Below are 17,647 nucleotides of genomic sequence, written 5' to 3'. Positions count from 1 at the left end.
ACACATTTTTTGTGTTTTCATTTTTTGGCCAAATTTATAAACTGAGACCACTGATTTATAAATCAAAAATTTTACCAAACAAGTTTTTATTTGAATTTTTTATATTTTTGTAAATATAAACAGAAAACAGAAAACGTAAGTGTTACCAAACGGCACCTAAATATATATAAACAAAATTCAACCCCAAAAAAAAAAAAAAAAACTCAGATGTTCACATGACTTTTGTAAACCCCCACCCCGTCACGCACAATGGGACCTATGATGTGAATATATTGTGGATAATTTATGTAATTTGAGAAGTGCCGTTAACATATTCCATTGAGAAATTTCCAACCCATCCCACCATCCTCCCATTCAACAAAGCACAACAAAAACAAGTCAAAAAAAAGCACAAGAAGAAAACGACATTAACTGCCACCTACCACCACTCATATACAATGCAAAAAAGTATACAAATGAACAACAAAAGGTTCCAAATTTTTTCTATCCAAACAATCATATAAGAAAATGAAAATACAAGTTCAAGATATTCACCCAAACAAAAAAAAAATACAGGTCCAATAAAGAAAGATAAAAAATCTCTCTTACATACAAGGGGTCCCACACCCAAGTCCCCATATTTGTACTACCATCCATCAATCCCATTCTAAGCACTAATAAGGAGATATGATCGGTTGTTCAAATTCCTTCTCTAATCTCCACCACTACAATCTATAATGAAAGAAAGAAAAAAAAAATTGCAGAAGGTCAAACAAGGAATTTTGGCTACAATTTGGTGTTCTTCACAAAATATCCACCACCCAACAAACAAGTTTCTAGAGAACTAGGATGAGAAAAATGGTAGGGAAAGGAGGAAATGAGGAGGAAAGAATAATGTTTTCCCACTAGTAAGATTTCATTTGGAATCAAAGGGATTAATTAGAATGTGATTCATGTTTGACCTTGAAAGTGTACACACATTCAATGGGCTTTTCTTGGGTCTCTGTCATGGTAGAAAGTGGTGTGGACACCACAATGCCTGTCCTCTGGCAGGCAAAAAAAATCCTATTTAGATCATCAAAAACCCTTTTTTTTACAATTGAATGTCCTTTTTTCTTTCAATTCTCCTCCAACCTCCCTCTTCTCTTCCTACCTTCTCTTTCAAAAGTAAAAGTTGCTATCTTACTTTCCCTCTTCCTTATTTTCTGTTTTTTCCTTTCCTGCATTTACACACAAAATAAATAAATAAATAAAATATTACCAAGAATTTTTTTTTAAAGAGAGAGAGAGAGAGAGAGAGAATCCATGCCTGCCTATTAACCCAAAACTTTCAATAGGCCATACTATTAGCTAGAGGGAATTTACTAAAAAGCAACAATGGTAAAAAAGTATGTTTGAGAGCATGATTTTTTTTACTTTCTCTTCTTTTTAACATAATCTTTCTTTGACCCATTCCGTTTGGTTGGGAATAGGACCTAATTGTTATTGAGATTGGACAATTAGGTTTGCATTTCTTTATCCAACCACAGTTCTCTACACAGTGCCTCTCTTTTTTTGAAGAATTTGGTCCATAATTTCCTAGTTTGGTTCATACTTATTACAAGCTAAAAGCAATAATTTAAGCACACAAGTTTCTCAGAAATTAGTCTTCTTTAGCTAATTTCAGTCATTTTTCCCCCCTCATAAAATGTAACTACACAAAACACTTTGGTACAAGCTTTTAAAAAGTTGAAAAATCATAACCACCCCCATAAATTGTACCAAAAAGTGGAATAGGAGGCATAATGGGAAACAACAAAGAATTAATATAAATTGACACATTTTAAAACATTAAGTACAGAGCAAAACTAGGCTCATTAAATTAATCCTCATCTTATTCACTACCCTAGGATTCAATAATTTTTTTGCTGAGGACAATTTAGGATGTTAAATTAGGAAAGGTCAAGAGGCTGCACTGACGTGTCAACTCCTACAGCCACCACCTGTTCAGGGAGTAATTCTTCATTCAAACAGTTGTCAGTTTAAGCTGAAAGAGCAATCAGCTTGCTCAAGCAGACAAACACAATAATGTGATCACAGAACACTTCCCTCCTTACAAGGGTTAAAGGACAGGTCTCCTTGGGTACCACAATGTGTTCTCTCATCAAATGACTAAATTGCCCTCATTCTTTTCCAAGAATCAGTGTCGGTAGACCGACAACAAGGTGGGCTTCTTCCTAACAATTACAACAAGCAACTGGTTGTTATAAGGTTTGATCTATGAAACAAAAGGAAAATGACAACACGAGCCCACCTACAGAAGCAGATAATACCAACATCTTCTCATGAACATGATTCACAAAATCTATGTCTAAAGACTATTTCTAAAGAGATCACAAGAAAAAAAGAATTTTAAAAAATAAATTGGTTCATTGACTTTTTACAATTATGAAAGTTGAGCTGGTCCGAATTCAAATCAGCAGGATTAGTAATGTGACAATTATGAAATGATTGCATCTATATAAAAATTAGATAAAAAAGAATGCGTACCAATTTTTTTTTTCTTTTTTTTCTTTTTTTTTTTTTCTTTTTTTATGGTTGAGAGTTGTCTATGTTGATCTTGGGGCAGCTTGCTTGAATGCAACAGTGGGGGCGATTCTGCAGCTCCTCCTCTGATGCTCCAGCACAAGCTCTCCAGCAAACCAGTCAAGTTTCTCGAAATTGCTTTGTTCTGTGATCTTCTTTCCGCCAAAGAGCACCGATTCAACATTTTTCTGTTTCAGCATTTCATCGGCAATTCCCACAAGCATCTTTACATTGCTAGGACTAGGGTCCGAGTCAATATTGGGCCCACATCGTCCCAAGCTGGATCCATTTGCCTGTCATGCAAAATGGGAGATCAAAAAGAGAAAAGTGCTTTAGAGGACTATTCATCCAATTAAACACTTCAAACACTACTCTTACAAGATTAATATGCAATACTAATTTTTAAGGCCTAAAACTAAAAGACCAACTCAATGTAACCGTGAAAAGAACATATCAATACACCACAGTGCACTATCAAAAATTTAAGACTAGGAGAGTTGTCAATTTTTCTTGCATTGCAATCTTAATTTGGTATCACTAGAATTCGTTTGGTCCATGAGAAAACAGAATAATATGTATATATATGCTTGGATGCTACTAATGCATTTTAAACAATTGTGCTGCATACCCAGAATCCAAATATGTTGACAAAATTCATTTTCCCTATGGCCCACAACACGCTAACTTTAAATCTACAACCTTACAATTCACTTTCATGCAAAAAATCCGAGTGAATTTTCTTAGTATCTAGAAATATTCGTATTTTAAATGAACAACTCAGAAAACTTACTACCTTAAATCTTGATAGCAACGAAGAATTATTTTCACTATCCTCTTTTTTCTCAATAGATGTTGTCATCCTCCACCAATATTGTTCTTCATCCAATACTTACTCTTCCATCTAGAGGTGAGGCTTCTAGACAGAAATATTTTTTCAATTTCAATATATTGGCAGGGACCAAATGTATGGAATGAAACATTTAGTAGTGTTTGGTGTAAATTTGTTTTCATGACAGTGCTTCCTTCTCAAGTTCTTATATATACTCCATTGAAAAGAATGCACTCCAAAGTATGACTGCTAAAAAATTCTAAAGATGAGAAGACCACATAATAAAGATGAGAACACCAATAAAAACTCGAAATGTGAGAGGGAAAGTAAACCTTCTCATTTATTTCTTTCAATGGGAAAAAGAGGCCCAAATCAACAAAAGGTAGAAAAGCCCCATCTTTGTACATAAGTTGGGTTACCTAACGTAAGGCAGTACACTCTACAAGAATAGTAAAACCAGAGCCAGAGACCAATGCACTGGTCCATTGCCAGCACACATAATCAGTGCTCATGACGACAACAAGAAGCTAATAATGGAAACCACACCACCCCCATTAGCTGGTACATATAAACACCGGACTGTCATTTTAAAACCAGTGTAGAGTATCCCACTTTCAGTAAATCTTTTTGTGTTTTATTTTTTATGGTAGACAATGTAAATCCCAGTTTTTCAACAATAACCACCTACTTGTTTCAGAAATGAAAAATGCTATCCACATGAAATTTTACCCCTAAAAACACCTTGAATGTGAAATGTTTGGCAGACAGCTGGCAGAATGAGTGCCCAAAATAATGTGGCTGGTAGATGTGTTTTTTTAATTAATTTTTTTAGGTATGTAATATTACTGTTCAAAAATGCTACCACTAATTTTTTTTTTTTTTGTTAAAATATATATAAAATAAATAAATTGGCCTGATTTGGCCATCAAATAGCATATATTTATATATATGAAGAAAAAGGAGATTATTTGACTTAAATGGATTTTGTTCTTATGTTCATCCATCACATTACTTTGCTAATACAAGTTTGTGAATGAAGATGGTCCACAGAACAATCAAAATAAGTTGGCCATAGTATTTTTTTGGATAAATTTCACTCACCTCCCTTAATGTTTGGGAAAAAAATATAATTAGCCCCACAATGTTGATATAATTGCAATGATCTCCTTTGAAGTTGAATTCACATAGCAATTAAGCTTATTTTTTTATTAATAATTTGTTAGTCGTACAAATACAAAAGGATATGGTTATATCTTTTCCACAAAAATATATATTTATATTTAATTTTGGTACTTTAGTCTTACTAAAAAGGATTCATTGTAATTATGATTTTCTTCAAATCTCGCGGGATGTGAGTGTAATTTACCTATTTCCGTGTTCTTTTTCTTTCTCTTAAGAAAGCAATAATTCACAAATTAAAAAAGGGTTAGCCTAATGCCCCAGTTGATTTTTGATGCTTCCACAACTCTCTTTCTTTACCTTCCACATCTCTAAAAAAAATGTGTTCTTTTGCATTATCATTACCCACCAAAAAATGACGGTGGAAAGTGAAACCGAAAACTTTTCCGATAGTATCAGGTAGCTCAATGATAACTGAAAATTTTACCAGAAAGGATAAACACTTCGAGGTGAGTAGGTAGGTAAGTTTGACAAACATGCCATGGATGAAAATACAGATAATGGAGCCAACCGAAGTTCACATGTTGACATAGTAACAAAAACAGAGCATCCAAAGCATCAAGATGAGCCCCATTGCTTTTCCGGGCATCATCAGCTAGTGCATATGCCTGGCCAACACACGCATAAGCACAAAAATTGCTTAACCCAATGGCCTCGTTAAAGTAGGCCAGCCAAACGTACAGTGTCCAAAGACCCTCAGTTAATTGCATGAACCCAAAAACACCAGCGCACTTAGAACACAAACATCACCATCCCCATCCCCCAAAAGCAAAAGACAAACCCCTCTTCACAAGCACCAGCCTGGCCAAAACAATGTCTCTTACGTACTCAAAAGTACCAATAGATATACAGGCACAAACACAAATATATGTAAATATCAATAGATATGTAATATCACTTAATCGGTTAAAATCGCGCACAGATTCGTTCGCTAACCACGAATTAATTTAATTCGTGATTTAAAAATTATAATCTACTTTCACTATAGTTAATACATATAAAAATAAAAATCAATATAAAAAATATTTAAAATATAAAATTTATTATAAATTAATGTTATATATATATATGAAAAATATTATCTAAATTAATGTTATAAATTCTGTAAAAACTTGATAATTGTTTAAGATTATCCTTAAATTAATTACCGAATTGAAACCATCCCAACTACGATTTAATTATTTGTAAATTTGTCATTTGATTTATAATTTTAATTTCAAATCGCACTAAATTGCACTGGGCATAGAGATAGCATTACCTCAGTGTATAACGCATACTGCTTATTTTAGAGAAAGGAGGTACCTGAATGCGCACGTAGTTACTGCTACAGCTTTGACCGAAGGCCATGGCGACAGCATGGTCCACCAAGTCGGCTGAGCCGTCGCCGGAGATTCGAACCATGGGTCGAGCCCAGTCCTTAGCCTTCCACCGCTTGACTTGGTCGTAGTCATAGCTTCCCTCAAGGAGCTGACCGGTGCCAAGTGAAAGTACCAAAAGGTCCTCGACTCCTCGCACGAACGGAAACTCCTGCTTGTTGTGAAGCACGTGCGTAATCGCCGCCGCAGTAGGGTTGCTCATCGCCAAACCGCCGTCGACCGCCACGCACCGAGTCTGGCCGTCGACCGATTGCATCGAAACCGGTTCGAAAACCGCCGGTTCGGCCGACGTGGCCCGGCAAACCTCCCAGAGCCGGAAATCGAAACTGTCTGATTCCAAAGCATCGGCTCGAGAGAACACAAAAGAGGCCGAGCTTGAGAGATCGTAACATGGTATCAAAACCGGTTTCAACGTGTCTTTCAATGTTAAACCGGTAAACAACTCTTTCATCGCTTTCTCTAAACCGGCCGTTGCTGAACCAGAACCACCGCGGAAGATCTTCTTGATCATTTTTCCGCCTCCGGAACCTGAACCGGCCGATGATCGGTAGAAACTGTTACCCTGCGTAGCCAGGAACTTCCACGTGTCGTTGGCTTGGAAAATCGGACGGCTGTGATCCTTCGTTCCAAACAGCATCGCGGTGAAAATCCCTCCGACTCCGGCGCCGGCGGCGATATCGAAGTAATCGGCGATTCTAGCTTCTGGATTTCCCGATTTTGTTCTTATCGCATTTTCGAGGTAGGCTAGGGCTTTTCCAGATAGAATGTTTCGCATTCGACCGCCGTCGATGCTGAGTATACAAATTTTTCCTCTCTGGTTTTTGATTGCTTGGACTCCATTATCGGCTTCAATTGGAGTCGGTAGTTCAGACTTCGGTTCGATCGCCGGAGGGATCTGCTTGGGAATCCATAGCTTCTGGTCGTCGTAGCCGAAGAGGAACTTGCTTTCGAGGATTGAGAATATCTCGTAACTCAGCTTATCGGTGTCGATGCTCGGCTCTTGCATTTCAGGTTGATTACAAGCCATTTCTCTTCAAAAAAAACTTCAACAGAAGAGCTCTCTCTGTAACAATGCTTTCAATCGAATCAGCTTTAATGGCTAATGCTTTGCATTAAATTCTGATTTTAAAGATTTTTGTACTAATTTCTATACACACCAACAGCCTATACAATTTGGCATATGTGACCTACACATTTACTCAATTCGGTAATCAAAAAGCTTTACCTCGAAACTCCCGCCAATGAAATTCGATAATAAAAATCAAAAAAAAATCCGAAGGAATTTGATATCATTTCTTGACGATATACAACGCACTCATCATCATCATCACCATCACCGTTTCACGAATTTTTCCAACGACAAAGATCAAGCTATTCATGCGCAAATTGCTCTCAATCTCAACATAGGAAACTCCGGTTGGAACTGCACAGCAATCATTACTCTGTGAAACAATAAGAGAAAATCACAAGCTGGCCCCTCGCTTATTCTCCCTCTATTTCTCTCTCTAGATAGGCAAATATGAGAGAGAAACCTATATATAAATACATAAGCAAGATATTAACCCAACAACAAGCCAAAGAAGGAGCGCTTTGCAGAGCATGTTTGTTAGGTTTTAATAAAAAAAACATTAATATATGGAGAAACAGATAATCGATTTATATAGATAAATTACAAATATAAATAGGCATGACTTTTGTCCAGTCTTTAATCGGATTAGACCATATTATTGGGTCTGTAGAGATTCATCACGGATTCCGTTTTGATAATCCGAACCATTCAATATGTAGAACTCGTCAAATACTATATGCCTATAAAAAAATCACGTTGATCGGATATCGATAGCTATGTAATCAAAATAGATTTTCGTCCCGTTAATTTATTCACCTTCTTTTTTTATACAAAACTAATTGGATCACATAGCTACTGATATCCGATCAATGTGATTTCTTATAAGTTTATAGTACTCGACGAGTTCTACATATTGAACGATTCAGATTATCAAAACAGAATCTGAGGTGAGCCCTCACGAATCCAATAACATAAACCAATCCGATTAAAAACTGAACAGAAAGCATACCTAAAAATTATTTGTTGGTTCATACCACAACGTTCGCTATGTTCTGCCCATTCACAAACCAACGTACTCTTTATCTGTTATGCTTGTCACTCACTCAAAATAAAACTATTAATTCTGTCATTTTTACTAATCACAACGGACTCTCGTATCCCAAGGCCAAAAAATAATTTATTTAAAATATGAATTATCTTATATCATTTTAAAAATTATGTCTCATCTTTTTAATTTTTCTAATTACATAATAAATAATTCATTTATTAATAAATTATTAAATTAATTAATATTTTTTAATAATATACAAAAAATATTTCAAATAATAATTCAAGTAATTTATTTTTATATAAAAGAGTAATTAATAATTTTATTTATTTTTTTAATTCTATTAAATAAAAAATTTGACAAAAAAAATATTTATAATTTATAGAATTACAAACTATGTTTTAAACAAGGGTCTGGCTTCCTCCAATTGGAGGGTGTTGTTGGGTCCATAGAGGCCCACCACGAGTCTCGTTTCGATAATTCGAACTGTTTAATGTGTAAAAATCGTCGAGTACTATATATTTGTAAACAATCACATTGATCAGATATCAATTGTTATCTCATCGGATCAGTTTTCTATCAACCGTTTATTTTTTCACCGTCTATTTTTTTTATACAAAACTGATTTGATCACCTAATTATCGATATTCGATCAACGTGATTTTTTTACAAGCATATAATACTCGACGATTTCTACACATTGAACGATTCAGATTATCGAAACGAAACCTGTGATAAGTCTCCATGAATCCAACAACACCCTCCACTCCGATTTGTGACAGGAGGGAAGCCGGTGTGTTTAAACAAATCTCACATTCTATATACAACAATGATAGAGACCACTAATTTTGGAGCTCTAAAAAGACCACTAATGACATGGCACTCAATAAAAAAAGAAAAAAAATACTACACCAAGGTTAAAACATCAAATCATTCATGATGGGACCCGCTATCACATCATTAATAATAGCACTAATTAGTACTCTCACTCATTTTCCTTCTATATATTTGTGGCATTCTTAACTGCGGTTAAGTGAGTTTAACCTTGATTAATGGTGGTGGATTATTAACCAGAGGATCGCTGACAGTTAGGAGACGGAAGGTGGGGATTGATTGATGGTGGTGATAGTGTGGTTTTCCGCGATCAACGGTCTGACTGCGGAATTTTATCTGCGCGGGTTAAAGTTTTATTTTTTATTTTTTGGACATTTATAAATTTATATTTCATTAAATTTTAATTAAGATTTTTTAAATACTCAAGTCCTATTAAATTTTTAATAATCAAAATTGTTCTTCAAATAATAATTATTTATCATTTATAATTAATTATAAAGGAACGTGATAATTTGATAATTATTTTGATTTTCAAAACTTTAAAATATCAACTTTTAAATAAAAAAAATTTAAAAAATTTGTGTAAAAAAATTACATTGAAAAAATTAAATTATTTTTTTATGCAAAACTAAAAATTTTGTGTCTATAAAGAAATATGATGATAGAACATTGGTAATTTGATATGCAAAATTTGAAAAAATAAAAATAAAAATGAAAAAACTGATAATGTTCTTAATTTTAAAACTGAAAAAAAATAATAATAATATTCTCGATTTTATTGGATTATTTAATCAAACTAATAAGTAAAATGATAAAAACGTTTAATCTCATATTCTATTTTTTTTCATCAGTTAGTAAAATAATTATTTAGAATATTATTATATAAAATTAATAATATTATTAGTTTAAAAAATAATAATATTTTTAATTTTATTAAATAAAAATTATTAAATTTTATAAATAAGATTTTTAAGTGATTAATTTTTTATTTTACTTTTTCTGCGGTTTGTGGTGTGGGGCCCAACACAAACAAAGTCAGGCACCAAACAGCCCCGTTTGGCAATTTTAGTTGAGGGAAAAATAAAATATTAGGCAAGAGAGTAAATAGAATATTTTGTTTTGTTTTCAAATTTAAAAATTATTTCATTATTTTTATTTTAAATTTTTAAATAAATATAATTTAAATATATCTAAAAAATAAAATATTTGTGAAAAAAATTAAATAAAAAATTTAACCAAAAATTAAAAAAAATATGTAAAAATGTATTTTTTTTTACTTTTGTCTTTATTAAATTTTTGTCTTCCAAAATTATGATTTAAATCAAGAATACCTGTAATTGTCCATATAAGATCATATCTAATCAATTGCGAATATTATTTTTTAACATCATTTAATTTATCAGTGGTGCTACTTACATTAATTAGTATATTAACTAATGTATCAACATTAGTTATGACATTATTATTGATTCCACTCATTACAAATATTAAAAACTTTTTAATTATGTCACATCGTCAATTAATACACTAAGGCCATGTTTGTTTAGGTGGACATGAACTTGGGATTGGACTAATAGTCTAATAAAATTATTAATCCGATATTTGGTTAAACAATTGAAGTACAGACTAATTATTTGAAACTTGACTATTAGTTAATATAAGATACATAATCCAACGGATTGGTAGTCATAGAACTATTAGTCATGGGAATACTAATCCAGTCCGCTCAAACAAACATGGGCTAATTGATATAACATTATTCTTAATTTGTACTAGTAATGCAACCGTTGGTACCTAATTTAATGTAATCGTTGGTACTAGCAATGCAATGGAAGTCACTATAGTCTTATCTTATTATTATAAATAATATTATACGTATTAATTAATGTATCAATTAATAATGTGATATAATTTAAGAGATTTTTATAAATTTATATAATAAATGGGATCAATAATAATGTCATAATTAGTATAAATATACTAATAAATATATTAATTGATATATATATAACATCATTATATTATTATTACTGAGAGATAACTTAGTATTAATGGTATCATGTATCACACCCTTAATGCGGATTTTTTATCCACGTCAACAAAGTGGTAAATTGGGCTATCAACAAGCAACCGCACCGCAACACCACCGGCTACCTAATATTACTTGGATGATGAGTACTCACTGAATATTGTGTATTCCATAATGGTCCATCACTGAAAAAAAATTAAAAACTAAAAATTGTGGTCCACCTGATAAAAGTAACAACAATAGTTGGTGACCCAAAATTCAGTGACTTCAATGGCTCGAATTTGTTAACACGACGTCATTTTGGGTACAAAACAAGCCAAAACGATGTCGTTTTGACAGTTTCGAACCATTTGAGCCACTGATTTTATGGCCCTCAAATATTTTTCTAAAAATAAACAACTATTATGGTAGTAACAAAGAAGTAAGACTAGGCTAGTGGGCTTGTAAGAAGAAAAATATATATATATATATATATATACCATCAATAAAGTCATTATTTTTATGGTAATATTATATGCATTAATTAATATATATTATTATTTATTCTACTTATTATATAAATTATAAATATTTAAAATATTCAAAATTTTGTCACATAATTTATTTTGAATGATTTTTTATTTATCTAAAAGTAATAAGTTATGTAAAGAGAATAATATGTTTTCTTATTCATGACCTTTATAGGATGGGTACATTTAGGATCGTGTGTCGTAACTTGTCACATTGAATAGAGTACTGCAAAATGAGAAAGTTAGGATAAAAGAAGAAAAAGACATGACAGCCCTTGTATCCATGGAACCAATAATTAGAGAAAATGTGGAATTTGAACCTTCCTTAGCTTTTAGAAATGATGAAATTGAGGAATAAAGAAAATTGAGAGAGAATTAGAACTGCAAACGAATTGAGCCGAGTTGAGTTTTGTTGAGCTTGAGCTTGGCTCGTTTATTTATCAAGCTCGTTTATTGAGCTCGAGCTCAGCTCGATAAGGAACTGGGCTCGAGCTCGACCCAGCTCGTTAATTTGAATGAAACTCGAGCGCGGCTCGGCTCAATAATTTTTTTTAATATTATTTATATTATTTAAATATAAATATTTAAATAAAAAATATTATTTATATTATTTAATATATAAAAAATGTATTTATATTATTATTTATATATATTTATATATTTTTAATATATAAATAATGTATTTATGTATATTTATATATTATTTAATATATATATATATAATATATTTATTATATAATTCAAATAAAGATAAACAAGTCGAGCTTAACGAGCCGAGCTTATGCGAGCTCGAGCTCGGCTCGTTTACTAAACGAGCCTAATATTCGAGCTCGAGCTCGGCTCGTTTACTTAACGAGCCGAGCCGAGCCGAGCCCTTAACGAGCCGAGCCGAGCCTATTCATGAACAGTTCGGTTCATTTGCAGCCCTAGATAGAGAGTAAAAATGAAGTCAGTTGTGACAGCAGCCAATTAAAGGTTAATGCCTCAGATCCCCACTGGGGTGACCCCCAGGCCCCCAGTGGGATGTGATTGGTCTGTTTTTTTTTTTTTTTTTGATCCAATGACCAACCCCCATGTGTGTGTGGGGTGGTGGGTGTGGTTGGAGACTGGGGGTCTCAAGCACAGCTCCTAATTAAAAGAGGAAGAATGAGTGAGACCCCCACCAACCCCAGTGATTTTTGATTGATCCATATATATATATATATATATATATATTTTTTTTTGTGTCCTCCTCTTGCTGCCCCCCCCCCCCGGGTATGTGGGGGTGCTGGGGGCCTGGAGCATCACTCTTAAAAGAGGCTAGTGTTCTAATGAGAGGGAGACATGTCCGAAAACTCTTTTCAATTCTCTTTTCAAGATGATTATTCAAACATAAAATAAAAATTAATTTAGTAAAAATAAAATAAATGCCTAAAAAATTTATCAAATTTATATAATTTTATCTTTGGTATATAGAAATTATTTTTAAAAATTCAAAAATATTTTATTTTTGTCAAATTAGTTTATATTTTATCAAATTGACAACTTTGTCCTTCAGCAATGATATATTCAATTGTCCAAATTTGGAATAAAATTCAAAATTCAGGATCAAATGTGTCATAATTGAAAAGTCATGGAATAAAATGACACAAATCTCAAATTATAAGGACTATTAATGTAATTCGCTCACAAAAAAAATTATCTGCAAAAAAAATAAAATAAAAATTTGTGTCTATAAAGGAGCATGATGATAAAATATTGATGTTCAAAACTAAAGAAAAAAACTTTAAAAATGAAAAAACCGATAATATTTTCAGTTTTAAAACTAAAAAAAAAACTGATAATATTTTCCGTTTGATTGGATAGTTTAATCAAACCAATAAGTAGAAGGGTAAAAACGTTTAATCTCATGCTCTGTTTTTTCATCAGTTACCGAAATAATTATCTGAATACAACTATACAAAATTGATAATATTCTTAATTTAAAAAAAATTTTAAAAAAAATTGATAATATTTTTAATTTTACTAAATAAAATATATTAGTTCAGAAAATCTTATACAAGATTTAAACTACTATAATATTTATAAATATAACTTTTAGTTCATTAACTCTTGATGTTTGGGACCTGTGTGAGTGATTTTCTGACCACACTGCCCGCCTAGTAATCAGGTAGAGAGCACCGGCAGAATAGATGGCTTCAGCAAACCTGTAACAGAAAGAAAAGGCTCCGGCGGTGGCTCTTCCACCCGGGGGCACTCCGACGATCAAGTCATCATATCTCTCAAAGATAATCAAGTGCTTAAATTCACTACTCAAAGCATAAAACTGCATATCTTAGACCCACGGGGGTGCCTCTTTTTTATAGTTTACTCAATCCTAGTCCCACTAGAAGCTTGACTTCTATGGACTCCAATTCTATATTTACTTTGGATTTCTCAAGAGATAAAGATAAACTCCCTAAGAACTTTATCCTTATCTTAGCAAAGTCTTCTCTTTACTCTAGGACTCTTGCCCCTTACCCATTATCCGCTTATCTCGGATTCCGATATCATCGGAGATAACCTCGGCCTCGCCGAGATAACCTCGGCGTCACAACCAGGACACGTGGCACTTCGGCTGACACGTCGGCGTGACCTTGCCACGTGTTGGTATTCAGAAAATACATCCCCACAACTGCCCCCTAGGTTCTATTACCTCGGCATTCTGAGGTGATGGAACCTATATCTGTATTTTCTCCAGTAAATCGGCTTAAAATTTGACAGCCGAGATCATTCATTTCTGGCCGACATACTTTCCTTAAAAAATCAAAGATTTTTAAGGAACTTTTTACGCGCATGAGCTGTCATGCACTTCAATTCAACCGTTTTAGACACGCGTTTCTTTTTTCCTGGCTCGTGCCTGTGACGCGCCCATAAGTCATCTCTTCTTTACATGCGCCGTCTGACGTATGCGCTCTTTTAGGCGTATTAATTGCTTTTGCCGCCATTTTCATTTTTTGACAAAATCTTTCCCCCTTTCTTTTGTCTCTTCACTTTTGAATCTGAGTTCTCTTGTTTTTTTCTCTCTCTAAAACTCTTTCTTTTAAATCCGCCATTGCTCAAGCTTCCAAAGCTCTGCATCCTTCTCCGTTCACCCCTTCCAGCGAGATTTCCACCGGTCTTCTGCTCTTGCAACCGTCGTAGGACGTCGGTAAATCCCTTTCCGGCCTCCTTTTTTCTGGTAAGCATCTGTCTCTTTCTATTCCAGTTCTTGATCTTTCCTGGAATTTCTTGTTTACTACTGTTTTACTTAAGTAATCAATTTGTAGATCATACATCTGAATGCGTTGATTTTGTTTTTTGCTTATGCCCTGAATACATGTACTGTTCTTAGTGTTTCTTGCACGTCTTGCAACTATTTCCTGGCCTTCAACCCTTTGTATTCTTCATATTCTTGATAGTCCAGCTCTGTTCTTGACTCTGAAACTTCGTATTTGTTTTCTGTTTTTTTTTTTTTTGTATCTTTTCCAAATCTGTACCTTTGATCTTCATCTTCATAGCTTTAGGTTTGAGATTTGTTTGTAGAACCCATAACTTAGGACCGCACCTACTTTCACTGTTTGCCGAGGTCCCATCAATAAGAAACATCTTTCTGAATTCCAACCCTTCTAATAGAAGCTGATATCATGGGTATGTGGAGACATAGGTGTAGACGTCCCCGAACGCCCCAGGAGGAACGAGCCCCCGTTCCGTTCATTTGGGGTCACTACAGCTCAAGACTCTCAAATTTGTCACGGTTCTAAATCTGAACCAAAGAGTCCAAATCCGGCAAATCGTTTTGAGAAAACAGATTTTGAAAGAAGTGCCAAACATGGACTGCTTTGCCAGATACAGAGCCGCCACCTAAATATTTTATTTTTGGGAAATTTAGGAAACCCTGACTCGTTTGCCTAAGGCCACGTGTCCGTCATCACCAAAGTTGCCTCGGCTCGGGAACTTGGGTACGATTGGGGAAGGTCACTTCGTGAGCACCCCCGCTCGCCCGGTCAGAGACCGGCCTCTACTAACCATGATATCTATTTTTGAAAACATTGTATGTTCTTATTCCGGTTATTAGCCTAGGTTACTATGTGATGCGCACAGCATACAAGTATAGACTGAGTCGCCTGAATTGGAACAAAACATTTCATGTTTGTTTGTTTGAAAATGGTTTGATGGTGCTACCCGCAGGTAGGCTAAGACGTGGATTTGCCACCCTCGGGTGGGCTTAGAAAACATGATTTTGTCACTATCTAGTGGGCTTAAAACACACATTTGATGAATTATTCCAATTCAAATAACCCAACCTTCACCCACAGGCACTCAGGCAGTTATATCACATAAGCAATTAGCCTCATGGTAAGCATGCTATTCATGGCAGTCACTCACACGCATGCAAGGATGCTAAAGCATAGAACTTACCGAGTACTCCAAGCCAAAATAGAAACTACATTAGAAATCATGCATGATCCTAAGTATACAAAAATGCCTAGTGCAACACATGCAAAAATGCAACTATAGCAGGCTCGGCTATTCTAAACATGGCATATGGAATGCTGCAGCTAACATGTATTTAACTTGGAATTGAAATACAAATGCAGTTAGTATGATGCGCCGAGCCCGGTGCATGCAAAACAGATGAATGAATGCAAACCTGCTATCATACTGTATGCTAATTGAAATATGCCCTAATCTAACCATCATAAGCAGGTAAATAAAAGGGAGAAAGACGTGGGGTTGGAAGGCATACAACACACACACGCACACTTATTACAGTTGTGCCCTCGCGCAGAGGGTCCGAATAAATATACATTCCCGAATAAAAGAATATTGCAGTCCAAATAATACAGTCCAAATAATATACAAATTCCTAATTAATTAATCAAATTAACTAAGAAAGCTGTAAAACTGGCGTGCAAGCCAGGGACTGCCTTGCTTCTGATGAATGCTGTATGTTTGGGCTGCCTTGCGCGGAAATCCACTGGGATGCCCCAATTAGCCTCTGTTTTGTGATTTTTCTTGGAAAGCGTGCCAAACTCTGGAAGTTTGCTGATTCTTCATTTGCTGCAATAGAGAGCAGGAAAGGGGCATAGCAATGTAGTTTCACAGATATATGCATGCCTCGATCCTCGTGCCACCAATCACGCATATCGATGCATGATGGCAGAGGAGTCGAAATGTGAAACTTAATATAGAATGAATGCACGTGTAAACACAACAAGAACCTAACTCCATCATGGGTAATCCGGAGTGTCGGTGACTGGGAATTGAGACACGTTCCATCACTCGGAGTACGAAACGCACCTCGTTTCCTACGCCCGGGCTAACGCCTATTCCGAACACAATGCAATATGCATGACATGCATGAATGCAACTAAGGTACAGCCTAGCATGCACAATGCTATGAAAATGAGATGCCTCGAAGTGCGTGCACACGGGCACGCAAACCGAGGCAATGGCATACGCAATGCAAATGACATGAAAACATGATATGGGCTTATACCAACATGAGAGAGCCTCAACCACACTCACATAGGATGCCGATGGATGAAAATGAAGTGCCTCGAAATGCGTGCACACGGGTACGCAAACCGAGGCAATGGCATACGCAATGCAAATGACATGAAAATATGATATGGGCTTATACCAACATGAGAGAGCCTCAGCCACACTCACATAGGATGCCGATGGATGAAAATGAAGTGCCACGAAATGCGTGCACACGGGCACGCAAATCGAGGCAATGGCATACGCAATGCAAATGACATGAAAATATGATATGGGCTTATACCAACATGAGAGAGCCTCAGCCACACTCACATAGGATGCCGATGGATGAAAATGAAGTGCCTCGAAATGCGTGCACACGGGCACGCAAACCGAGGCAATGGCATACGCAATGCAATAGCATGGAAATATGATATGGGCTTATACCAACATGAGAGAGCCTCAGCCACACTCACATAGGATGCCGATGGATGAAAATGAAGTGCCTCGAAATGTGTGCACACGGGCACGCAAACCGAGGCAATGGCATACGCAATGCAAATGACATGAAAATATGATATGGGCTTATACCAACATGAGAGAGCCTCAGCCACACTCACATAGGATGTCGATGGATGAAAATGAAGCGCCTCGAAATGCGTGCACACGGGCACGCAAACCGAGACAATGACATACGCAATGCAAATGACATGAAAATATGATATGGGCTTATACCAACATGAGAG

At 35.0% G+C, this 17,647-nt stretch overlaps 1 protein-coding gene across 2 annotated transcripts; it reads right to left on the bottom strand.

Annotated features, from left to right (window-relative positions):
• Positions 1-407: 407 nt before the first annotated feature.
• Positions 408-7,577, bottom strand: LOC114285069 (patatin-like protein 6). Of its 2 annotated transcripts, XR_014365875.1 has the most exons (4): positions 7,154-7,577; positions 5,855-6,991; positions 2,509-2,837; positions 408-1,199 (listed from the first exon to the last, which is right to left on the bottom strand). XR_014365875.1 is itself a non-coding variant. In XM_028228072.2 (3 exons), exons 2-3 carry the CDS (start codon positions 6,953-6,955, stop codon positions 2,568-2,570), a joined length of 1,371 nt encoding a protein of 456 aa, XP_028083873.1. In that variant the 5' UTR covers positions 6,956-6,991; positions 7,154-7,577; the 3' UTR covers positions 2,369-2,567. The 2 variants fall into 2 exon arrangements, 1 of the variants encoding a protein (XP_028083873.1); XM_028228072.2 differs by lacking the exon at positions 408-1,199 and having other exon boundaries at positions 2,369-2,837.
• Positions 7,578-17,647: the final 10,070 nt, after the last annotated feature.

This window comes from Camellia sinensis, chromosome 1 (assembly GCF_055761805.1).
Source record: "Camellia sinensis isolate YWXY chromosome 1, ASM5576180v1, whole genome shotgun sequence".
Lineage (NCBI taxonomy): Eukaryota > Viridiplantae > Streptophyta > Magnoliopsida > Ericales > Theaceae > Camellia > Camellia sinensis.
The sequence above is the reverse complement of the archived record's forward strand: the minus strand, read 5'-3'. Positions and strand labels throughout refer to the sequence as shown.